General features: G+C 44.0%; 1 protein-coding gene across 1 annotated transcript in view; it reads left to right on the plus strand.

The window, feature by feature from the left end:
* The first annotated feature begins 3,816 nt into the window (after nucleotides 1–3,816).
* The window catches only part of tmlhe (trimethyllysine hydroxylase, epsilon), a 32,391-nt gene continuing 8,842 nt past the window's right edge, over nucleotides 3,817–27,365 (plus strand). Inside the window, exons 1-6 of the mRNA XM_084320881.1 lie at nucleotides 3,817–3,946; nucleotides 5,168–5,344; nucleotides 19,559–19,838; nucleotides 21,222–21,341; nucleotides 21,916–22,152; nucleotides 25,496–25,634. Coding sequence (XP_084177007.1) covers nucleotides 5,191–5,344; nucleotides 19,559–19,838; nucleotides 21,222–21,341; nucleotides 21,916–22,152; nucleotides 25,496–25,634 — 930 coding nt within the window. The 5' untranslated portion in view covers nucleotides 3,817–3,946; nucleotides 5,168–5,190. The remainder of the gene's footprint in view (nucleotides 3,947–5,167; nucleotides 5,345–19,558; nucleotides 19,839–21,221; nucleotides 21,342–21,915; nucleotides 22,153–25,495; nucleotides 25,635–27,365) is intronic.

Here is a 27,365-nt window from a genome sequence, read left to right on the forward strand (position 1 = left end):
GTCAGATCTGGGTCTCTTAGCTGCAGTGTTCGTTGGGATCTGATCTTGGTCTTAAGGTGACATTTTTTTTTTTTACTTTACTAAAAATATATATAGGCCCTAATATATATATTTTTTTTGTTATTATAAAACGTTTAAAAAAAATGAAAACATTAAAATATTATTATTATTTTTAAAAAGCACTAGTAAGATTTACTTTAAAAACATACTTAGTTTTCAGCAGTCTACCACCATCATCTAGATCTGCGTCATACATCTAGGCCTATACTTTTAGAAAGGTGCAGAATAAAAGCACTTTGAACTAAAATTTCTGTATGCAAAGTGCTATACAAATAACGTTTATTATATTATTAGTAAGCAGGCAGCCTCCATTGTTTGCGTCCCCAGAGTTCAGGGTGATTGTGGGTAATGACACAAAGCCTGTTACCATGGCAACCACTTTGCCGCACCATTCCCATCCTTTTTATTTAAATTCATATTAACATTATTCATCTTCAAAACTAACATTTCACATTTAACATGTCTCGTGGTGATGGCCAAGGTAATAATAATAATAATAATAATAATAATGGATTGGATTTATATAGCGCTCTTCATGACACCCCAGTGACCCCAGAGCGCTTACAGAGTCCATTATTCGTTCATACACAGTCATACCGGTGGTGGTAAGCTGCAATTGCAACCAGAGCTGCCCTGAGGCAGACTCACGGAAGCGTGGCGAATAATCATCGCCTACGGCCCCTCCGACCACCACCAACATTCATTCACATGCATACACATTCATACTTATTTTCATACCAGCGCTCGTTTCCTATGCTTTTTCTTTTGTTTTTGTTGTTCTTAGCTCTATTTAAAAATATATATAATATTTGTATGTTCTTATGTACCTTAGTTGCTATTGCATGTAGGCCTACATGTGTTAACTTCTTTTGTACTTGATTTATTGTGATGTTTCTTCTTGACTTGTTAAAATAAGACTTGTACAGCCCATGGGGGCATTGCCTTGTGATTTCGGGCTTTACAAATAAATTGTATTTGATTTTATTTTATTCAAATTATGTATATTATTATTATTATTAATTATTATTATTATTATTATTATTATTATTATTATTATTATTATTATTATTATTATTATTATTATTATTATTATTATTATTATTATTATTATTATTATTATTATTATTATTATTATTATTATTATTATTATTATGTACATAACATAAAATCACATCACATTTAAAGGTACTATAGATAATATTTGTATGTAGAGTAATAATAATAATACAAATAAAAATAAAACATCCACAGAGCTTTTAGAAAGGTGCAGAATAAAAGTATTGCTTTTCTCCGCCCAAAAATATTGATATCGATTTATTTTTGGGCGGGTCCTAAATTAATGTTGTTGTTTACATGTTGTGTGTGTGTGTGTGTGTATCCCCTCCCTATACCTCCCATTTCCCCACGTGGAACGCACTGATTGGATAAATGACATGCTGGTGCTCTAGTATCTACAGTATATAGCCCCTTTCGTGACTGTGATGCAAGCAAGTCTTGCTTTGAATACCATAGATATCTATAGAACACTAGATAGCTTAAGGCGGAGTCACCAGTGTCACTGAACCGCCGCCATCTTGCCCCAGTCAGCCTTGAGTGAGAGTGAGTGAGCTGCACAGACAAAAATACTCATAACTCGCTGAAATATTGACGGATTTACAAACGGGTTGGTTTGATATAAACATCAAAGATGTAGTTATGATACTGCATACTTATAAAAAAAAATTAAAGATGTTTTTTTTACAAACCGCTTGAATCATAGCCACGTTAATAATGCTTGTAATAAACCAAACCGTTTGTAAATCCGTCAATATTTCAGCGAGTTATGAGTATTTTTGTCTGTGCAGCTCACTCACTCTCACTCAAGGCTGACTGGGGTAAGATGGCGGCGGTTCAGTGACGTTGCTCTCCATTGGCCGGCAGCGCGGGTAAGCTATCTACTGTAGTGTTCTATATATATCTATGTTGAATACACACTGTTACATATATCAATTCTCCACTTGCACAAACTGAAAGTAGCCATTTCCGGCTGACTTCCGGTTGCCAATGGCACTTCCTGTCCCATCCAAATACATTGGTTTTAGCTACTTTTCTCCCCTTATTTAAACAACTTTGTCGTCACAGAGAGGCAATGAAACGTTTGTATTATTATAGTATAGAATGTATTTAATAAGCAAACGTTTGTCAGCAGGGTTTTTGGGCTGTATTTCATGTAAAAACGTTTACTGTTAGTTTCCTTGCTCAGCCAGCATTAGCTAACCGAAGCTAGTGGTTAAACAGGCCGGATTAGCTTTGAGCTAACTATCTTTCCCGACCCATGTATTCATTCCATTCTAAACATAACGTTAGTTTACAAAACATGACCCGTCTATATAACGTTGAGGAACAAATTATATAGACGGGTAATGTTTTGAACAACTAACGTTACGTTTAGAATGGAATGCATCGGCAAAGATCCGTTAGCTCAAAGCTATTCCGACCATTTTATCAACTTCCTGTCATTTAGAAATATGTTTTTATAGTGAAAATCATTACCAAAACGTCCGGAAAAACCTAACAGGAGCATTATAGACGGTCATACAAATGTACAAATGCTATAAGGTGGCAAGAAATGCACTATAAACAATACTTTATGCATCGGCAAAGATCCTTAGCTCAAAGCTATTAAGGATAATGCTGGCTAACAAGAGGCTAGCGCAAGAAACGACGCAGCAAAGTATTGTTTATAGTGCATTTCTTGCCACCTTATAGCATTTGTACATTTGTATGACCGTCTATAATGCTCCCGTTAGGTTTTTCCGGACGTTTTGGTAATGATTTTCACTATAAAATCATATTTCTAAATGACAGGAAGTTGATAAACTGGCCGGAATAGCTTTGAGCTAACGGATCTTTGCCGATGCATTCCATTCTAAACGTAACGTTAGTTGTTCAAAACATTACCCGTCTATATAATTTGTTCCTCAACGTTATATAGACGGGTCATGTTTTGTAAACTAACGTTATGTTTAGAATGGAATGAATACATGGGTCGGGAAAGATAGTTAGCTCAAAGCTAATCCGGCCTGTTTAACCACTAGCTTCGGTTAGCTAATGCTGGCTGAGCAAGGAAACTAACAGTAAACGTTTTTACATGAAATACAGCCCAAAAACCCTGCTGACAAACGTTTGCTTATTAAATACATTCTATACTATAATAATACAAACGTTTCATTGCCTCTCTGTGACGACAAAGTTGTTTAAATAAGGGGAGAAAAGTAGCTAAAACCAATGTATTTGGATGGGACAGGAAGTGCCATTGGCAACCGGAAGTCAGCCGGAAATGGCTACTTTCAGATTGTGCAAGTGGAGAATACATGAACATTCAAAGCAAGGCTTGCATCACAGTCACGAAAGGGGCTAGTATCTATAGCACCTTAATTTAAACTTTTTTTCTCCCACTGAATAGACCTGTTTGTTCTGTAGCAAGTCGTTTCGTTGTTGCTGCCATCTTTAGCGTGATGGATTTCCCCCATTCAAAAATAATCGGCATAGAGACAGATGTCTATGATGATTATTATAGACCTTCTATAAGGTCTTTATAGCCTATAGCTGTCTCTGGTCACGCCCCCCACATCCCCGGATATCAGATGACCCAGATCTATATTCTGGCTCGTCGTTGCCCACATTTACCAGCCCTCTCACAGACTAACATTATTTTCGATGGCTGGAGTTTTATACCGATCAGCTGGACTCCTGCGACTTGCTTGGAGACGTGCAGCTCGCTTCAGTTCTGGTTCGGGACTCTGCAAGGTCCCGGTCCCAGGAGGACCATGCAGACACTTTTTGCCGAAGTCGCTCTTTTGCACGCAGCAGGGAACGACGTGGAAGTTACAACAAGATTGTCTTGGTGAGTTTCAGCGTTATTGTGTAAAGTGCAGTGTAGCACATAAACACTTGAGGGGTTTCTCTCTCTAAAACGCCACACAATAGACTAGTTATAGATGATGACTGACCACCATCCAGCTACATTCATTGCACACGAAAGACGAAAGTCTTTCTCTGGTCTGCATCCCCTTAACAATTGTGTGTATTGAGCTGTACTGTATTGTACCCATTCTGCAATCTGTTAATAAAGTTTTCAATCAATCAATCAAAACACACATCTACATGCACACTCACTGTAAACACTCATCTTAACATTCACTTTAGACACTCTAAACACGTTTTTTTTTAACACTACACCATATATTTATTACAAACATATTTGCACTACATCTTGCATTTTGTACTTTAGTTTTGTATATTATGTATAGTGTTTGGACTTTATTATTTTTACTGTAAGAAGCACAATCTCAGGAGGCTCATACAGAACCAAGCATTTCACTGTAATGTACATTTTACCTCACTGTAAATGTGACAAATAAAACAAAACGTGAAACTTGAAACATAAACAATTGAAGGGTTTCTCTTGCCACATAATAGACTAGTTATAAGATGATCATTCTCTAAAAGGTCTCGAGGCTGATTTTATTTTGCACATCATCTCACACACATCCAAAAACTCTAAGCTGTTTTGCACACATTAATTTTTAGTTTGACAGTTACTGAGAGTAAATGAGTTTGAATATGGCCACAGCAGGTGATGTCATCGGGGACATAATTGTATTTACTTTGAAGTCAGGCAATCAGGGTTTTTTACTGAGTTACAGTAGGGAATTGTAATCCATTACAGCTATTGTGGAGGCTGTATAAGATATACAGCTTCTGGGAAAGACATTATTATTTTTGATGGAAATTAGGCATTACTAACATAATTGCTGCACACTCGTAAATTGATGCAATAAATGTATATCTTCATATAGGCTATTCTATGGACAAAGTAATCCGAAAGTAATCTAATTACATTTCTGAAATTGATTAGTCCATTTGTTTGCGTTATGGATTGCAATTCTATAAGCAGGTAATCAATAATCTGTAACAAAATTAGCTACATTTTAAAGGTAGCCCTCCCAAAACCTGGATATCTCATTTTGGGAGCAAAACCTCGTCCAATTGGGACGTTTTGGGAGAAACACACCTATAAGTCAGTGACCAATAATAATCCACCCGTTTGAAATCCCCGCTCCAGAGATCAACTATGGAGGCGCGCGGATGCACTTGAATTACGTGTGGCTGCGGGACCACTGTCGATCAGACTCCTGCTTCAACGCCAAGACCAACCAGAGGAACCTGGACACTGCCAGTGTGGACCTCCACGTGCGTCCAGCTGAGGCCAGGGTGGAGGACGGCCATCTTCACCTCACATGTGAGTCATTCATGGCTTTGATGACCTACATTATCACGAGCAGGAAGCGTGGCTAGACTCTCGTCGCTGTGACATAACGATTGAGCTATAGCTATCTTTGGACACGGCGCCTTGAGACTTGCTTGTGCAACGACTCGAGACGTGCTCATGACTTGACATATAATAATGACACACTGGCTCGTCTCTTTCTAGTCTATCTGATGTCCCTGATATACTGATAAGTCTCTCTATAGTCGATCTGATGTCAACCTCTAGTCAATAGAACGTTAGAGTTAGTGCATTTCTCAAAACAATTGTTACAAACTGCAAAACCTATAGGTGATAACCTGCAAAAGCGCGTCACTTGCTCAAAATGGATAGTTCTTTCCTCAAAGGAAAGTATTCATGTCAATGAAAGTGTCAGTGTCATCAAAATGAAAAGTCCTGACACCATTGTTTATGAACAAGATAGTCAAATGGCTTTGTCATGTTTTCATTATGACAGTTCACTCTGTAAGTGTTTTCCAATGCAAAAAAAGTCAGATCTCAAGACAGCACTATACACTATTTGCACATGCAGCTATTTGAAATCTACAGTTATATTTCGTATTGCATCGCGTCCCGCTCTGAGCCTTACGAGATACTCATATCTCCTGTGATACCTAATGTATCTCCCACGAACAAAAACACATGCACCCCACCTGTATGGGGCCCCGCCCCTTATGGTGGCCACCGCCCATATAACCATGACCCTGGTCATGAAACACCCTTCCTCTATTTTCGTCCCAGCGTGTTGGATGCGTGCACCATACGAGCTAGCGGAATGAAAAGATTAAGGAAGATTAATAATGTTGGAAGCTTACCGGAGGTTGCTGGCCCCTGGCATCTTCGACGCATGTTTTCGGCGACACGACGGGCCTGTGATGTTCCTCGTTTGATGACTGCACATCGAGGTTCAGCTGTACAAGGCTGGCTGTCGGGCCAGCTTGTACTCAGGTAGGCCCTGTGTCTTCAGGCATGGGTATTAGTGTTAGTAATGCTGGTTTGTGTTGTTAACACAACCTTGTTGTGTGTTGGCGCCAGGGGCAAGATGGTTTGGTGAACGTTCTCTGCAGGGAACGGTTTCCAAGCTGTCTTGGGCGTGCTGCTAAAACATCTAAAGCTATGCTAACATGCTATCGCTACTGCCGCATGCTATCACTACTGCTAATTGCTATGCTGTTTTAATGTCTCCGCCGTGAGATGTTGTCACTCTCCCGCCTCTTGCCCGGTTCATCAATGAAGGTCAGTCGGTAGCTGTTGTGGGGTTTTGAGTTCTATTTACCTTTTTCGGGTAAATGGGTTGACAACGGGGTAGGTCGTGGCTAGGTTCTAGCCAGGTATTACCTTGTGTTCCGGCGGGGTTTTGTTGAACGGTGTTCCCATCTGGGTTGGCGTCGGGTAGTGGGGCTATGGGTCCAGCCGACATGGTAAACATGTTGCGTGTCTGTGCACAGGCAATTGTTGTCTTGGGTTCCACATTGCCTGGCGTTAGGCTGCAGTAGTATAAGGGCAGGGCCGCTTGGGAGAAATGTGAGGCCCTGTGCGTTTTCAGACGCGAGGCCCCCCATCTCCTGGGGCGGCCCTGTGTAGGGGGCTATTGTTTCATTTTGTCACTCTGCTATGAGAAGGTCTGTCTTGCTACAGCTTTCTCTCCTCTCAAACCATTCATACTGACGGTCAATCGGTATACTGGGGGAGTAGTGCGGGGGGGGGGCTTTGTTTACCTTTTTTGGTAAATGGGCTAAACTAGGGCTGGTGTTCTGTTGTGAATATTTTGAATGAAGACGGGTCTGGTCCGTCTCCCCTTAAACTTTGTGTGTATGGGTTTGCTCATTCTACAGTTTTTGTGGTTTAGCTCTTTTATTCATTTAACCTTTTCATGGTCCACACCACAGTGGAGGGTGCTGTTTGCAATCACCACTGGTGCTCCATGTTAACGTCAGTCCTTTGTTTTTGATATATTGAAACAATGCCCCGCCCGGCCGACACCATGGGTCGGCCTGGCGAGTGGCTGGTGGGCTGTTAAGGCTTGTACCGCCACGGTATGGAATTGGCAACGATTAGAACTGTGTTCGAATTGGTGTTTTTTCTATTAAAGAAATGGTGTCTGGTGGAGGGGCCTTGAGGGCCGGCCGACGTCGACACATCGCGCAAGGTTGTTGACGTTATTAGCTTTGACCCAGCCGCAAGCTATAACCGCTCAGGGTTCCCCTCTCCGCAGGGGATTTTGGTCTTCTGCTGGAGCGCGGGCGGTATTGTCCTAGGCCCTACACCGCCTCACACCGCGCAGCCAGAAGAAGAGAGAGCACGGCCTCGTCAGCGGCGATGACGGGGCCCTCGACAGGCGGCCATGTTTCCCCCGCCAGTGGTGCCCTGGTTGGAGAATCGACAGGGTATCGCGAGGCCGACAGTCTTGGCGGCCGAGGGATCGGCCATTTTGGGTGATTTCGGTGTTGGTAAACCACTCCGTCGTCATTTTGCCGCGAGCAGCCCGCTCCCCGTTCAATCCTCTCTCTGGTATCCCCAGAAGCGGGGCTCTGAGCGTTCTCCTTTGGCTGCGGGCCGCGAACCTTCATTGAAGCGTATGCGGCCCCATTCTTCGCTTCTCATGGAGACAGGGGCTGACACCCAGTTGATGGCTGAGCCTGGGTCTGTCCGTGAGAATGTTGTGCTGTCAAGCGGCTCCCACACCTTGAACTGTGTTGGTTGAGCCTGGTGTTACGTCTGTCAACTTAAGTGTTGTCAGCAGGGGGGCTCGAAACCTTTTGAGGCACACAGTGCGGGCTTCCCCGGCCTCGCCTTCGCCAGGCCAGGTATCATGTTGGTGCTCCCACTCCTGGAATATTGGCAAGTGGTCGCAGCTCACATGGTTTGGGGTGGTAGTGATATCACTGCAGGGCTACGGTGTGTAGGAACCCATGGGGGCCTTACACCTTGCATGTCCGGCTGCAGAACAACTCCTTCAGCATGTTCTGGAGGGGTGTTCAGTGGGGGGGCTTTTTTGATCGGAAGCCCCCCGTATCAGACAGGCCCTTTTCTGTCGGGGTTCCCCCTTGGGTGCGATTGCCTCGTGGGTGGTGTCAGGGTCAGGTGTTCCGACACGGAACGCGCTCCTCGCACGATTCCAGGGTTGTCTTCGCACAGCGGGGGGGACCGGGCCAACTATCTACAGTTCCTGGCGGACCTGCGCCACGTGACGGCGGGTGCGTTGGGAGTGTCGTCACATATGACTACGGCAGTACCATATGTCGAGGTAGATGGAGAGAATGGTGAGGCGGGGACTTGTGTTTACACAACCCCACCCGTTTTCAGGTTTGGTACAGACCCTGTTGTCGGGGTCTCCAGCAGGGACAGCTCTGGTCGACGAGATCCAATCTCTGTGGACGAAGCAAGCCATCGTCGTGGCGTTCTCCTCCCGGTGTTCTCTGCCCGAGAAGTCGGGAGGGAGGGGTGTAAGACCCAGGCTGGACCTGTCCCATGGGAAGGTTCAGCATTTTTTGGATCGTCTCCTACCTGTTGAACACTGTCAGGTGGGGGTCTGGTTCTCCTCCATAGACCTGTAGGATGCGTATGCGCATCCCTGATCTTCCATCCTAGGGCTTACCTACGCTTCCTTTGCAGGGTTAGCGTATGAGTACCAGAGGCTGCCGTTCGGTTTTCTCTGGCTCCCCGCATCTTCACCAAGTGCGTGGAGGCCGCACTGGGGCCTCTGCGTCATCCGGGGTTACGGAGTGTTCTGCCCTGATGACGTTCTGGTCCTTCGCGGTCAAGGTGGATCGTCAGGTCTCGTACCAGGCAGGTCTCTACCAGCCTGGGGTTGCTGTAGACTGGATGTAGAGTATTCCTCTTCCCAGTCAACGGTTGGAGGGCTATGGGCATCCATCTCGGAGCGTGTTGTCAACACGCTCGGGAGGTTCCGTCCTAGGACGGTTACGGCGCTGTCTCACGTCGCGTTTTCACCGACGCCTCCCTCGCTGGTGATGCGTCGGGCCAACGCAGTAGGGGGCAGCTGGCAAACCATGCTGCCCGGTCTGCGCTACGTTCAATGTGTTGGTGTTGAAAGCGGTCCTTCTGGTCCACAAATGGTGTTGATCAGGACGGACGATACGACGTCAGTGTCGTGTATCGACAGACAGGGAGGAGTACGCTCCCCCTGTCTGCACCAGGCGGCGGGCGGCTGGCTATGGGCGTCCTCCATCTGCGCGGCCTAAGGGCTCCCCACATCCCCGGCAGGGAGAATGTGGGTGCAGGTGTACTGTCGCGGGGCGGCCCTCATCCTGACGGGTGAGGATTGCGTCTGGACATGGCCAGGCAGGTCTGGGACCGATGCCGTGCCGCCAGGGATTCTTCCCCATACATCTGTTAGGTCAGTTGTTGGGACGGGTACGTTGAGGGGCGCAGGTTCTTGATCCTGATGGTGTTACCATCTGGAATGCGCATGCTCCCTCCACTGTCGCGCTTACGCGGGCAGATGACGTATGTTCCAAGTGTGGTGTAAGGCGGGGGGCCAGGACTCAGTCTCCTGCCCCCTGGTTGCTGTCCTTAGTTACCTCCAGTCTCTCCTTGATAGACTGTCGGCTTCGACGGTGAGGGTATATGCAGCAGCTATATCCTCCTATCATGAGGGGTTTGAGGGGATGTCTTGTTCAGCCACCCTCTTGTGAAGCGTTTCCTGCTTGGCGCTCGACGCGTTAAGCCGGTGCAACGCTCCTTGGCTCCGACTTGGGATCTTCAATTGGTCCTCGGTCGGTTGTCCTTGGCCCCGTTTGAGCCGCTCGAGCGGGCGCCGTTGGGACAGCTGTCCTTCAGGACCGCGTTCCTTCTGGCTGTCACTTCCGCTAAACGCGTAGGTGAGCTCTGTGCTCTCTCGGTACATCCAGAGTGCCTGTCTTTTCGGACCGATTGCGGTGTCACTCTGCAACCTAATCCTGCTTTCGTGCCTGAGAATATCCGGAGTTCCTTCCGCTCCCGGGATATTGTGGTTCAGGCGTTTCGTCGTCCTCCTCACACTGGTGAGTTAGATGCGGGCCTTCACCTGTCATGTCCAGTCCGTGCTTGGGGATTTACCTCAGCCGTACTCAGGATTTCAGGGTTACCGACCAGCTTTTTGTCTGTTACGGTGGGGCTCGTGCTGGTAAGGCACTGTCGGAGCAGCGCCTGTCCCATTGGTTGTGCGAGGGTGTTACCCTCTGCTACACGCTGGCTGGGCAGGATCCCCCTGGGGGTGTCAGGGCGCACTCCACTCGTGGGGTGGCTGCCTCTGCCGCTCTCCTGGGTGGGGCCTCGGTGGAGGCCATCTGTGCTGCAGCTTCATGGTCCTCCCCGGGCTCCTTTGTAAGGTTTTTCCTCATGGACATGACCGGGGGTTCTGTCTCCCAGGCGGTTCTGGGGTCTGTGGCCTTTCCTGCTTCCCGTCCTTTGGTCGGGTAGCAGGAGTGTATGGGTATGGGCCGCAGTGTGTTGAGTCACACGTGGTTCCGCCTGTACGGTGTGTTCAAGGGGTTCTGGCTCCCTCTTGTTCGCATTCAGGTGGAGTTGACTGCGCCCCCCCTTCGTTAGGAAGGATGGGGTGACAGGGCTCCCCGCACCCCTTGATGTGGGCTTTCCTCAGGGGGTACATCTGTCGGGTCTCGCGCCCGCTCTTCCCCATTATCTCGTAAGGCTCAGAGCGGGACGCGATGCAATACGAAATATAACGATAGGTTATGTAGATAACCTAGTTATATTAGTATTGGCTAAGCGTCCCGCTCTGCGCGCCCTGAGTTCCCTCTTGAGGGATCTTTTCCTGGGACGGGTTTTGGCGAGGAAGGGTGTTTCATGACCAGGGTCATGGTTATATGGGCGGTGGCCACCATAAGGGGCGGGGCCCCATACAGGTGGGGTGCATGTGTTTTTGTTCGTGGGAGATACATTAGGTATCACAGGAGATATGAGTATCTCGTAAGGCTCAGAGCGGGACGCTTAGCCAATACTAATATAACTAGGTTATCTACATAACCTATCGTTAAGTTACACATTACTGTATTTAGTGAGGTAAATGAGTACAAGTATGACACAATGGCAGTAGTGCAGTGCGGATTGTTTAGTGCTGAATTACTGTCCAATATACACACCTGTTCTCCCAACTAAATGTTTGAATACAGTAATTTACAGTGGTTCTCCCAACATTTGGCTGCACCCTTCGACCAGCCTCAGCCATTGTGAGGCCGTGATTGACAACATGGTCCACAATTGTAGCCCTAATTTCATCAGGAATCTGCCTATATACTTGGCCTCTTCTTCTTCCCCTTCCCCTGTCCCGAGAGAGTGACTGTGGAGAAGTGACTTATCATTGGTTACAACTAATGCTTCACACACTCCTCCTCATCAGTGAAAGCTGAGGTACACCCCGAGATAAATTGTTCAATTTGGGAGACGTTTTCAGGAAAAATTATAAAGAAATGTATAACATTAGCTTGACAGATTTGGACAACTGTCATACAAATGTTGTATGTAATGAAATGAGGACTATTCGTTTTATAGGGACTGACTAGTATTCAGCGAGCATAAGTATAGTTCATTTTGACTGACATGACATAACCAAATTATAATGTTATAAAACAGCAGAGATTTGTATGAAAGCAATTGATGCATGTCCAAAAGCATTTGCAATTTGTTGGAAAGAATGAGAAACTGCTAACTATGATGTGCACAAATGACTAAATGTTGTGGAGGTTGAACTAACGTACAGTTATGATAATTTTTATTCTGATCAGAGAAATGCACCAAAGCAATTGAAAAAAACTGTAATAGAACATTAGTGAAATGAAATTATCCCCCATTTTTCTGGGGACCCCCTGGAACTCCCCCAAGGACCCTTGGGAGTCTCTGGACCTCAGGTTGAGAACCCCTGCTCTATTGTGTGTGTATGACTCTGAGGCAAGACCAGACCAAATAAAGACACGCAGAACACAATGCTTTGGTGCTGGTGACACTTTCTCCTGTTCTAGAGCTAGTCTAATGACTAAAGGGATAGTTCAGTGTTTTAGAACTCTAGCCCTATTTCTTACCAGTGATGTTGTTGATGGGTAGAGTCCTTTCTCAGCACAAACCATGCTGTTCCTCACACTAGCTTCAGATAGTTAGCTACAAACCATGCTGTTCCTCACACTAGCTTCAGATAGTTAGCTACAAACCATGCTGTTCCTCATACTAGCTCCAGATAGTTAGCCACAAACCATGCTGTTCCTCATACTAGCTCCAGATAGTTAGCCGCACAAACCATGCTGTTCCTCATACTAGCTTCAGATAGTTAGCTACAAACCATGCTGTTCCTCATACTAGCTTCAGATAGTTAGCCACACACCATGCTGTTCCTCATACTAGCTCCAGATAGTTAGCTACAAACCATGCTGTTCCTCATACTAGCTCCAGATAGTTAGCCACAAACTATGCTGTTCTTCATACTAGCTTCAGATAGTTAGCCACAAACTATGCTGTTCCTCTGCTCATACTAGCTTCAGATAGTTAGCTACAAACCATGCTGTTCCTCATACTAGCTTCACATAGTTAGCTACAAACCATGCTGTTCCTCATACTAGCTTCACATAGTTAGCTACAAACCATGCTGTTCCTCACACTAGCTTCAGATAGTTAGCCACAAACCATGCTGTTCCTCATACTAGCTCCAGATAGTTAGCCACAAACCATGCTGTTCCTCATACTAGCTTCAGATAGTTAGCCGCACAAACCATGCTGTTCCTCATACTAGCTTCAGATAGTTAGCCGCACAAACCATGCTGTTCCTCATACTAGCTTCAGATAGTTAGCTACAAACCATGCTGTTCCTCATACTAGCTTCAGATAGTTAGCCACACACCATGCTGTTCCTCATACTAGCTCCAGATAGTTAGCTACAAACCATGCTGTTCCTCATACTAGCTCCAGATAGTTAGCTACAAACCATGCTGTTCCTCATACTAGCTCCAGATAGTTAGCCACAAACTATGCTGTTCTTCATACTAGCTTCAGATAGTTAGCTACAAACCATGCTGTTCCTCGGCTCATACTAGCTTCAGATAGTTAGCTACAAACCATGCTGTTCCTCATACTAGCTTCACATAGTTAGCTACAAACCATGCTGTTCCTCATACTAGCTTCACATAGTTAGCTACAAACCATGCTGTTCCTCACACTAGCTTCAGATAGTTAGCCACAAACCATGCTGTTCCTCACACTAGCTTCAGATAGTTAGCCACAAACCATGCTGTTCCTCATACTAGCTTCAGATAGTTAGCCGCACAAACCATGCTGTTCCTCATACTAGCTCCAGATAGTTAGCCACAAACCATGCTGTTCCTCATACTAGCTCCAGATAGTTAGCCACAAACCATGCTGTTCCTCATACTAGCTTCAGATAGTTAGCCGCACAAACCATGCTGTTCCTCATACTAGCTTCAGATAGTTAGCTACAAACCATGCTGTTCCTCATACTAGCTTCAGATAGTTAGCCACAAACCATGCTGTTCCTCATACTAGCTTCAGATAGTTAGCCACACACCATGCTGTTCCTCATACTAGCTCCAGATAGTTAGCTACAAACCATGCTGTTCCTCATACTAGCTCCAGATAGTTAGCCACAAACCATGCTGTTCCTCATACTAGCTTCAGATAGTTAGCCGCACAAACCATGCTGTTCCTCACACTAGCTTCAGATAGTTAGCCACAAACCATGCTGTTCCTCATACTAGCTTCAGATAGTTAGCCGCACAAACCATGCTGTTCCTCATACTAGCTTCAGATAGTTAGGGGAGGTACAGGTATGGCCAGGGTAATAATAGAAAGACATAAAATATAGACAATACAATTTGATATGAATATAAAATGAGTGTAACAGTGTAAACAAAGGTGCCGATGAGGGTCTGTATGCCCTATCGGTTATATTATACATAAATAAATATAGGCAATAAATAATTTGAATCTGAATGTATACTCTGAGTAAGAGTAAAAGTAAACAGTATACACAAGGTGCAGTAATACACTCCTTTCTTGAGTGTGCAGTACTTGTCGTTCCGTCTTGGATACGACCTTGCGTCAGGTTAGAGATGCAGGTTGCTGATAGGTGACGGCACTGTCCGCGATATTGTTATATTGTCATTGTTATATTGTCGTCATCGGCTTCATAAAGTGTTGCTGTTTCAAGTTTCAAGTTCAAGTTTGCTTTTATTTATATATATAAAAAGTAAAAGAGGAATAAGTCCCAACACTACAATAATACAATATACATTATACAAACTAAAGTACAACCTAAGTACAATGAAGTAAAAATGCAGACAATGAGGTACAAAATGCAGGCAATGAGATAAAAAAAAAAAAAGGCAAGATGTAAAATGCTAAATGAGGTATGGATGTAGTGCAAATCTCTTTAATAAATAGATAAATATGAGGTAGTGTTTTAAGTGAGTGTTTGTTTAAAGTGACTGTGTGCATGTGGACGTGCCGATGATAAATGATCTCCAGGTGTTGATACTTGATACTTAGGTTCCAGGGCGTTGGAGTCTGACACAGCGTTCTCTGTGTAAATTCCTGTATGATAAGCTACAGGTTATTCCCCCCCCCCCCCCGCAGATCACGTCACCTGCTTCATTTTAGGACTGTATTCTATTGCCGCCATAAAGCGGTTCAAGGACTGTGTGCACTTTGTTGCACGACAAATCGACAAATCAAATATCAAACTACTCGCAGCACAAGCATTATGTTCATTATGTGTTGTTAACCTTCCGGGCACCTTTGTTGCAATTCTCGTCAAATAGCCTTTCAAAAGATTGTTAAAATCCTGAAAATGAATAAATATTGTATGGTGAGGACTGAAGTTAATAATGATATTCATGAAAAGAAATTGGAACAATACGTGAAAAATATATGTTTTTACTGAGATCGCAGTTTCCGTCACTAGGGAGAAAGGTGGGAGTTTTTTTTTAAAGTTGACTGGCGGTTTAACCCTTTTCCCGCCAATAACGTCGTACGATGGGTTTCAAGTTCATGCAAATTCTGCCAATAACGGCGTACGACATGATTCTGATCATAATTTCATATTTTCGCCATGGTATTCATATTTCACTCACGGAGCCTTGTCATATGCTGCGGGACTCAGCACAACTCTGCAACGCTTCAATACTGCCACCTGGTGGCTGATCGGCGAGTTGCAACCGGAAGTGGATCTCTTGTGATCCCGGTGCGTCTCCCTATTCCGTCCGGCCACTCGTTTATCGTCCCTGGACTCAAGACACACACCGTGGATATGGATCTTTGCCATAACTCAATAATCCACATGATTTGGGCGGATATTAATATTATACAAACCGGAACTGGATCGCATCGATCCACATCACATAACTGGGATCTGTTTGCTCCACTCTCATCGCCCAACGCTACGAGGAAGCTGCCGTGAGTTTCAGCGTTTTTCTTGATCATTTTCGATACAAACTGCTCTGATCTATATATCACCCATACTACATAAATCATTTAACGTCGGTCACAGAATTATAAACTACCCCCCCCCCTCCGTTCACCGGCGGATGATCAGTCATAACGTTTAGGACCATGTACAGTTGACATTTTTAATATAACGTTGATCGGTATCAAACGGCATTTGATAATCTAATATATGCATTTATGTCTATATCTCACGTTCTAGGAAATACTGCAGAAAACGATAAAAACATTTATACTCTAGACGGTATTTTCGTATGAATGTGTGAATGAAAAAGTAAAACGTTCCTACATCCTGAACGATATATAATCGATGTTGAATGGGCCATAGTAATGTCAATTTAGCAATACAATTTAAAAAGTTATAGCCCTGCAAAGAAGGTGAACATCTCCATAGACTTACAGTACTGGCAAGAATGGTATAAGATGATCAAAGTGGTGGCAGGGAATGAGTTAAGGGGAGACCACCCCCCTAGATAGGGGAAAAAATAAATAAAGGATGAAATCATTTGCAAACATCTTAATTGTTTAGAATAGTCAAAAAAAGAAAAAAAATTTATTACAATTTTTTTGGTCGCATAATTTTATTACCCAAAAAGGGGCGTGGTCTATTCAAAATGGCCCCTTTTTGCATGTTACCCCAAAAAAAATTTTGAAAAAATTTATGATATATAGATATTTTCTCATGGGTTTTCATGTTACTACATTAAAAACCAAACTTTTTGCTAGAGGATTTTTTTATATGCCACCCGAACAGGAATTTATGACCTTTTATGACCCCCTAGTCATATTTTTTGGATACATTTTTTGTATAACATTTTCAAAAAATCTGGATGAGTGATATATCAAAAAATCCTCTAACAAAAAGTTGTGGTATATGGATAGGAGGAAATGTGGCCAGTTTGGTGTGTGGAGGTACTAGAAAAATTTAGATTATTTTGTTTTATGTGTAATACAAACTCATACAATCTCGTTTTGAGAAAAACACCTTTAAAGTTTTGTATTGTCTGTAAATCAGGCTATGTATGACATATCAACAAACCATTTGGCACAAAGAAGCATGATATAGATATGAATAAAGGTGGAAAGTTTGGTGTGTGTAGATGCTAGGGAAATAGTACATGTCTACCCTTTGGGAAAACACCTTCAAAGTTCTGTATTGTAAAATGCCATACATTTTTATTTGAAACCGCTATTTACAAACACAACACCCAATCAAACCATTAGTAATAGACAACCTAAACACATGCCTGATAACTTAATAACATAATAATAATGATGTAGTAGTAGTAACAGTGTAGTAACAAACAACACAACCGATTACTGTACCCCCTAATAGGCAAGAAACATATTTGAATAGATATCACTATGAAACCTTCCCAGTTTGTTATGTACATATAAACTAAGAAAAAATTTATGCAAGTTTTCTGAATTTTATGTTTATATATGCAAATGAGGCACTTCCCCATTCGATATGTGCACATTTATAGATGCAAGCAAAATAAGCAACTAAATGTGTTTTTTTTTAAGTTGTCTTGTCACTAGTTTGAAAGAAGACATGTAAAGGGGCAACATTATACAAAAATCTCAAAATTGCCCCAAAATCAGGAAAATGGTATTTTAGGTGGGTGGGCTTAAAACAGTAATGGGCTGTTTCAGTTTTAGCCTGCTGCAGTTTCTAACTATAAAGGAAGGAATCTCTGTGTGCGCGTGTGTCTGTAATTTGCGTATCTCCAGAACCGTTCATCTAATCGGCTTCACACTCAGTGGGTGTATTGCTGGGAGTTTAGTGTCGGATTTGGTGTAATTTGGTCAGATGGTGGCGCTACAGCAATTAACTTTATTTTTGGCGGGTGTGTTGCTGAGGACCCAAGGGAGTGCTGTGTCAAGTGTGAAGTAGATCGGACAAGGGGTTCTCAAGAACGCTGCTAGCAGCCATACAAGCAAGCAGCACTTCTCCAAACGGCCACATGGGCACCAAACGGGCATGCTCTCTGGACTCTGGCGATGCTGCAATCTTTATTTAAATGATTTTACTGCAATTGTTTTTCCAGCGTTTGGTTTTTCCGCAAATTCTTTTTTTACGTCAATTTCTTTTTTACATCAATTTCTTACATTTTTTTTCTTTCTTTTTCTGTGCGTAGGAAATAGGAGGCGTGGCGTGAGAGCGTGTGCAGAGGCTCAATGTGAAAGAAAAGGATCTGGCGTACGTATATTTCATTCCTCTTGAAATATATATTTAGGGGTAAAAATATTCCAATACAGAATTGAAAATAAAATGATGTTCAATACCGTTGTCTAAACCAGTGGCTCTGGACCTCAAGGGGGTCGCAAGATCATTTTGTGGGGTTGTGAAAAGATTAGGTTAGCGACTGGTAAAAAATCAACAATTCAATCAAATCGTGACCTCAACATTTTAAAATGTTTATTAAATCTGAAAATGTGTGTATGGTTACTAGGGATGGGCAAAACTCACAAAATTACTATTCCATTCTGATCACCAATAAAAGATGCTGTTCAGCGGTGTAACAGTTAACACATTGAGTGCCACGCCCCTTCCGGGAAGTGCATCTGGCCTTGCCGTCCATTAACCCCATGTAAACGCGCACCTTGTTTGTAGAGCTAAACCTATATTTTATATAGGATCGGTATCTGCAGATACTCAAAATTACATGATCGGGATCGGATCGGGAGCAAAAAAATGCGATCGGGACATCCCTAGTTTGGGTGCTTCTGAGTAATTCCAGGAAAAATACGCGAAAATAGCGTTTTAGTGGAATCCACTAAACATGTTGTAATTTTTCGCCTGATTATCGAATCTTCCTGAAATCAACGCTAGATTATCATTATTATGTCTCCTCGTGCATACATGAAATGGGCCCTGGAGCGCGGCGCCCCCCCCCCCCTCCTGCACCCAACGGTAAACAGCCACACACAGCACACAGACAGCTTCAATCGTGGTAGAAAAAAATATCAGATCAACGCAAGATTGGATATATAGAGTCCTTACCTGGTCTCTGATGTAATGCAAAAAAAATAATCCAATTATCGGATCGCCATTCCAGTTATCCACGGCGATTCTGTCTCCGACGTTATTGGGCATTGCACATGAACGGGCGGGCGGGGTCAGTTGTCCAAGCCATCCCTACAAGCGCGTGTTTTGCCGGAGTGTTTAGGACCCACCTCCACGCCGCAGCTTGGTAGAGAAAATTACTACAACGTTTCTAATGGAGTGCAATAGCGGCCGAAGGCGTTAGAGGGCGGTATAAGACCGTCTGCCAGCTCAGACACACTCAGAACAGCATGCACAAGGTGCCCCGCTGAATTATGAATGGCAATAGCGAATAAAAAATACCATGAGAAAAACGTAGATCCGGCACTCAACCGTCGGGCGACAGAAACGTAGTTCTACGTTAATGGCACCCAAAGGGTTAATAGGGTCCCATCTCAATACACTACACAGTGTAGGTGCCAGTAAAAACAAGGGGAAATATATTTTTTTTGACAAAACAATATTTGCATAAAATAATTTATTTATAATTTAGTGACGAAAATCGATGCCCATCCCTTATGGTTTAACCCTTAAAATTCGTAGTTACGAAGCACCTCTGACTCCCTCACTCAGTCATTCACTCACTCACACTTAGCCTCTCCGCCCCCTAGTGGCGGCTCACAGGCGGTGCACTTTGTGTAAGACTTTGTGTGTCCATCTGCGTCCGCCAGGGCCCGACGGCCATGTGACCCAGTACGCCCTGAGCTGGTTGGCCCAGAACAGCTACGAGGGCCGGAAGGGCAGCACCGTGCAGCCGCGTGTCCTCTGGAACTCCCACATCTACACAGACGCCCGGGTTCCCTCCGCCCGCTGGGACAAGTTCATGAGCTGCGACGACGAAGTGAAGAGCTTCCTCCGGAACTACGTGCTCTACGGGGTGGCCTTCGTCGACGGCGTCCCGGCCACGGTCGAGGCCACTGAGGCCGTCACCCAGAGGGTCAGCCTCATCAGGTAAATTAACTGTCACCATGGAGACCGTCACCCAGAGGGTCAGCCTCATCAGGTAAATGAACTGTCAGTCGAGGCCATGGCTCTTCACCAGTGGCTCAGGAGGTAGAGCTGGTCTAGAGACAGTGGCTCAGGAGGTAGAGCGGTCTAGAGACAGTGGCTCAGGAGGTAGAGCGGTCTAGAGACAGTGGCTCAGGAGGTAGAGCGGTCTAGAGACAGTGGCTCAGGAGGTAGAGCGGTCTAGAGACAGTGGCTCAGGAGGTAGAGCGGTCTAGATACAGTGGCTCAGGAGGTAGAGCGGTCTAGAGACAGTGGCTCAGGAGGTAGAGCGGTCTAGAGACAGTGGCTCAGGAGGTAGAGCTGGTCTAGAGACAGTGGCTCAGGAGGTAGAGCTGGTCTAGAGACAGTGGCTCAGGAGATAGAGCTGGTCTAGAGACAGTGGCTCAGGAGGTAGAGCTGGTCTAGAGACTGGCTCAGGAGGTAGAGCTGGTCTAAAGACAGGCTCAGGAGATAGAGCTGGTCTAAAGACAGATCTCGGGAGGTAGAGCGGTCTAGAGACAGTGGCTCAGGAGGTAGAGCTGGTCTAGAGACAGTGGCTCAGGAGGTAGAGCTGGTCTAGAGACAGTGGCTCAGGAGGTAGAGCTGGTCTAGAGACAGTGGCTCAGGAGATAGAGCTGGTCTAGAGACAGTGGCTCAGGAGGTAGAGCGGTCTAGATACAGTGGCTCAGGAGGTAGAGCTGGTCTAGAGACAGTGACTAGGAGGTTGAGCGGTTTAGAGACAGTGGCTTAGGCGGTATACCTGGTCTAAAGACACCTTGGCACCTTGCATGGGCGCCTCCGCCGATTGTAAAGCGATTTGGATAAAATAGTTCTATAAATGCACCGTTTACCACGGAGACACCCAGAGGCTCAGCCTCGTCAGGTAAATAAAGGTGTGCAAAAAAAGCGGCCGAGATGGAAGTTCGTTCGATGGCCTAAATACATTTTTAGACTAATACTGGACTAATACTCGAGGTCGAGGACTATGTCCACTAATCCATTTGTTGATTTAAAAGACAAATCTGTGAAATGTGAGTTTTCCATGTGAAGCACCTCATTGAGGGTGCAGTATCAAGGGGTCAGTGTCAATTTCCCAAGAACCGAGACTTTTTGTTTACTTTTTTGTTTACTTTTCTGTTGCATCGTGGCTGACGGCAGCAAACGCTCAACAGTTTGGCTGAGCTTCACAAAAAAGGATAGAATTGGCTGTGAAACATCAAAGGAAACCTGAACTCTTTCAGATATGCAGTGTGTATTTTCTGTGCATATTACAAAATAAAGCATTGGTTTCCAGCAGTGCTAATCAGTCTGGGACTTGGTGTGTTCATTAGCCTGTATATGTTCCAGGGAGACTACCTATGGTAGGATGTGGAGCTTCACCTCAGACTACTCGAGAGACGACACGGCCTACACCAAGCTGGCCCTGGACCGCCACACGGACACCTCCTACTTCCAGGAGCCATGTGGGTAGGTATTGACTTCATTGACCATCTGCGAGGCAAAAGAAAATGCAATTAAGAAAGACGTTTGCTGTAAGTTCCTGCAACTTAAAGGAACACGCCAACATTTTGGGAAATTAGCTTACCGTCTTCTCCAGAGAGAAATAAGTAGATACCAGTTTCCTCTCTGTAGAAAGCTGGCTGCACGTTAGCCTAGCTTAGCACAATGAATGGAAGCGGACATGACCGGTTAGCCTAGGCATTGTCCAACTAACACCTCTCCTGAAGGCTAACCGGCCATGTCCGCTTCCATTCATTGTGCTAAGCTAGGCTAACATGCAGCCAGATAGCTTTCTACTGAACGCACAGAGAGGAAACTGGTATCTATCTTCTTGTATCTATCTAACCCTTTCACTACCACACTACAGAAGGTTAACCCTTTCACTACCACACTACATAAGGTTAACCCTTTCACTGCGTCACTACAGAAGGTTAACCCTTTCATTGCCATACGACAACGGGTTAACCCTTTCACTACCATACTAAACATCTGTAGTGTGGTGGTGAAAGGGTTAATTCCATCCCCGTGGTTGGCCTTGCAGGATCCAGGTGTTCCACTGCTTGAAGCACGAGGGCACCGGGGGGCGCACTCTGCTCGTGGACGGATTCTACGCCGCGGACAAGGTGCTCCGGGAGACGCCCGAGAACTTTGAGCTGCTGGCCAGCGTTCCCGTCAGGCACGAGTACATCGAGAACACGGGCGAGCACCGCAACCACATGGTGGGCATCGGGCCCCTGCTCGACGTCTACCCATGGAACAACGAGGTCTACATGATCCGGTACGACCACTGCGTTTTCTGGCTGTAGTGCGACATGAATGAATGTATTCTCCACGTTCCTCCAAACAAATGAATGAATGAATGAATGAAAAGTTTATTTTTGAACATGTAATTCTCCATTTCCTCCAAACAAATCAGGGTATCTTGTTCCGTCAAACCAAACAATCATAACAACAAATTTAAAAACATTAAAAAAAAATAAAAAATTTAAAAAATACCAATATAAAGCTCCGTCAAACAGAACAATCATAATGAAAAATAAATTATAAACAAAAAAAAGTCAAGAGCAATGTAGTTAGTTAGTTGTCATGTTCAAAAAAGGAGTAGAGGGAAGCTAGGCTTATTGATCCCTACCCCCTTACATTTACATTTTCTTCCAAATCTTTCTGCTTGTGTTCGTGAGGCCATGGGTTAATTTATGTCCTCGGGCTGTGGTCTAAGCCGTCGGAGGCAAAGGACCTTCAGAGGAATACAGTTTTATTAACATAACAAAACCGGAGTTCATTTAATTTCAAACCTTTATTTAAACTTGAAAGGCAACGGAGGTTTCTTGCATTTACAGTCACGTCGAGAAATGAGCAAATAAAAGCATATAAAATCACAACAATAAGACAACAAGACGGCGCAGAAAGCAGGGATAACAAATCAATTAAAACACGTACAACTTTCTCAACGTCTTCCCCAGGGACAACGAAGTCTATATGATCCGGTATGACAGCGTTTTCTTGTTGTAGTGCAACATTTTATTTAATTTCAAACCTTTATTTTATGAGAATGAGGTTTCCCTCATTTACAGCGACGACTCGACGAGCTTACAAAACAAGACAGTTTATGGGCAATTTATTCTTAGCATATTTAGGCTACAATCAGTCAAATAAAATCTTTTTTTTTCTTTCTTTCTTTTAACACATTGACCGCCAGCAGCAGGGGGCGCTGATCCCCCTTCATCGCCAGGTCTTTATTCAATGGATATAGTTTTAGACTGCGACATTTGCGAGTGCTTAAAATATATCTTATATTATATCTATGGGTCTAATAACGCCATCGACTGTCAGTGAGTTTCTTCCAGTTAACATGCCCAAAACAGATTGTTTTTTCATCTGTACATTTCCGTTTTATACCGTTTTAAATAGAGTATGTTTGGGTGCTTTTGAGCAATTCCAGGAAAAAGACGAGAAAAAGGCATTTTAGTGTAATCCAGTCATCACGTTGTAATTTTTCGGCTGATTATCATATCATCCTGAAATCAACGCTAGATTATCATTATTATATCTCGTCGTGCATACATGAAATGGCCATCGTAGCGGGGCGCTCGCCCCCCCCCTTCCCACCGCAGTCAACGGTAATAAGCACATACACCTACACACAGATAGCTTTGGTCGCGGTAGAAATAAATATCAGATCAATGCAAGGTTTCATATATAGAGTCCTTACCTTGTCTGATTTAATGCAAAAAAAAGAATCCAATTATCTGATCGCCATTCCAGTTATCCACAGCGATCATGTCCCCGACATTACCGAGCGTTACACACGGACGGGCGGGGGTTAATATTCCATGGCGTCCGTGTAAGCCCCTGGCTCGCCTGAGTATTTAAACCCCGCCTGCATGGCTCAGATCGGCTCATAAAACACACCAGCCCATTTACAATGGGATGTAATAGCTCTGCAAGGCAGTAGAGGGCGGTGTTGACCGTCTGCCAGCTCAGACACATTCACCAGGGTATACAGAGGCTGCAGACATGAATTATGAATAGATATAGCGAATAAACGAAATAACGATCCCAAAAACAAGTTAACTTTCTGAAATGATTCATTAATGAATTTATAACTTAAAAAAAGTTTGCAGGTCCAAAATGAATATTGTTGTTTACCACGTTGCGTGCATGGCGATCAGGAGGTAGAGCGGTCGTCTAGTGGTAATCAGAAGGTTCCTGGTTGGATTCCCGCTCCTCCCGGGCAGCGTGTTGAAGGGCAGAGTCACGTGTCGGCCATGGAGAAACTGACCTGTACGTAGCCGTCGGCACAATGCAGGTGGCGGAGCAGCTTTCAGCAAAGGAAGCATCGCTTCGCTGGCCGATGGCAACGTTTGACACCCAATGGCTGTAGTGTAGCTGGACCCTAATAATTATTGACTAAATGTTGATCTGAGCAGCCTTGAGAACAGCTTCTTGATGGACCAGTTTGATTCTTCTTTCTTTTTTTTTCTGTAATATTACTGGTTTTTATTGATATTTCAGTGTATTAGTTAAAGGTGCTATAGATAATGTTTCTATGTAATAATACAAAAAAATTTGCAGCTCTAAATGAATGTTGTTGTTTACATGTTGCGTTGCATGTATCCCCTCCCTACTTCCCCACATGGAACGCACCTGATTGGCTACATGACATGCTGCTGCTCTAGTGGCTAAATGTTATCTATAGCACCTTTAACCTTTTACTGTATGCACACAAACAGATGTAAACAGACAAAGAAGAATTATGACGGTGTGTGCTATAGCCTAAGAAAGACAAGACAACGTTGCAAGAGGTTTAAATTATACCATATTCCACAGATACAACTATAACAACGTTTGAGAGGTTTAAATTATACCATATTCCACAGATACAACTATGACAACGTTTGAGAGGTTTAAATTATACCATATTCCACAGATACAACTATGACAACGTTTGAGAGGTTTAAATTATACCATATTCCACAGATACAACAACTATGACAACATTTTGAGAGGTTTAAATTATACCATATTCCACAGATACAACAACTATGACAACTCTTTGAGGTTTAAATTATACCATATTCCACAGATACAACAACTATGACAACGTTTGGGAGGTTTAAATTATACCATATTCCACAGATACAACAACTATGACAACTCTTTGAGGTTTAAATTACACCATATTCCACAGATACAACAACTATGACAACGTTTGGGAGGTTTAAATTATACCATATTCCACAGATACAACAACTATGACAACGTTTTGAGAGGTTTAAATTATACCATATTCCACAGATACAACAACTATGACAACGTTTTGAGAGGTTTAAATTATACCATATTCCACAGATACAACAACTATGACAACGTTTTGAGAGGTTTAAATTATACCATATTCCACAGATACAACAACTATGACAACGTTTTGAGAGGTTTAAATTATACCATATTCCACAGATACAACAACTATGACAACGTTTGAGAGGTTTAAATTACACCATATTCCACAGATACAACAACTATGACAACGTTTTGAGAGGTTTAAATTATACCATATTCCACAGATACAACAACTATGACAACGTTTTGAGAGGTTTAAATTATACCATATTCCACAGATACAACAACTATGACCGCTCAGTCATAAACACCGTCCCTCACGACGTGGTGCAGCGATGGTATGTTGCTCACCGACAGCTGACGGAGGAACTGAGGAGGCCGGAGAACGAGCTCTGGGTGAAACTGACGCCCGGGAAGGTAAATCAAGTCAAATCAAATCAAATGTATTTGTAAAGCACGACAACACACGTCCATGTCCCCATGGGCCGGACACGTATTCTTTAAACAAGTCAAGAAGAAACATCACAATAAATATAAGAACAAAACAAAACACCATGAAATCCAAAGTAAAATGTAAAATAAATTAATGCAACACTCCCAGACATACCCCACGCGAAGGTAAGGAAAAACTCACTAAAAACCTAGCAATAGGAAAAAAGCACCACAGGCAATGTGGAGGGGAGAAACCTTAGAAGGGCCGTTCAAGATGTCGGTGATAGTAGTGTTGCTATAAAACAGGTGAAACAGTTGGTAAGCATGTAATGAAACACAAATAAGTACATGCAATAGAACTGGGGTACATACGAACATTTTGAAAGATTGAAAATAGAGCTGATGGGGCGCCACGGTGGCGCACCGCGTAGCTGTGCTCGCAGTGTAATCGCAGCGTCCGGGTTTAGAATCCGGCCCAGGACCTATGCTGCACGTCCTCCCCATCCCTTCACCCAACTTTCCTCTCTGCCTGTCCTATCCACAATAAAGCTGTAAAATGCCGAAAAAACATATTTAAAAAAAATCTATAGAGCTGATGACGGATCCATTTGAGGTATGCGGGCGGCGTAGAGAGGATCGCATCCTCCCGGTCATCATCACGGGACGTCCACCACTCCGGTCATCACCACAAGACATCCACTCACAGGGAGACGGGGACAGGCGTTAGACAGTTTGCGTGTTTGTGATGGGCGGACATAGGAATAGATACATGTAGTAAGCATATTATGTGAATAGAATAGATACATGTTGTAAGCATATATGTGAATAGAATAGAAGTACTTAACCCAGCAAAGAACTAGAACAGGCATGGTTTAGAGACGTTGTAGGTCGGACAGAAGACGGTATGAAGCTGATCCATGACCTCAATGGTGCATGTAGTGGCCGCTTGTCATTCCCTGAATGTTTTGACAAGCGTCACGATGCACCTACTTAAATGTTTTCTACTCGGTAACCAAAGGTTGTGGAGTTTGACAAAGTTGAGTGTCCAGGCTGCAGCTGATGTAGTTTGCAGGGTTTATTGTCCAAAAGAAAAATGATGATTAAACATAACAGTTTTTGGTCTCTATTGCTCCGTGGCTTCACAACTCCGCAACTCAGTGACTCAGTAAATCAGTTCAGTTCAGTGACTCAGTTCTGTAAATCAGATAGGAAAATGTGTCTCCTAGCAGGTGCACACGTTGCTCTGATTACAGAGCACATTTATTAAGAGGTGGTGTGCCCCTAGTGTTCGAAACATAAATAACACTGTTACCATAAATAATACTATTTCCAACATAACGGTTTTGGCTTCTACAGTGCACATAACCAATGTGGGGGTAGAACAGTCACTGCAATCTTGGCCATCACACCGAGATATCCACCACCTTGGTCAACACTACGAGATGACCACTCAGAGAGATGGGGAGATGGGGGCAGGGGTTATAGAGTTCCCATGTTTGTAGTGGGTGGATTGGAGCAATAAATACATGTAGTGGTCATATATATGCATACAGGGGTGCAGTGCTGGGCATACACGGTCAAACGACGTTTGGGCTTCGTCACTGAGGCAGAAGTACGCGCATCCTATTATTATGCAAAGTCTAGGTGATAAGTGCCGGCCGGCCACACAAAAATGACTTGTCGCGCCATATACCCCGGCCGCCGGCACCTAGACTT

The sequence above is a fragment of the Notolepis coatsorum genome (assembly GCF_963971535.1).
Source record: "Notolepis coatsorum genome assembly, chromosome: 8".
In the NCBI taxonomy this organism is placed as follows: domain Eukaryota; kingdom Metazoa; phylum Chordata; class Actinopteri; order Aulopiformes; family Paralepididae; genus Notolepis; species Notolepis coatsorum.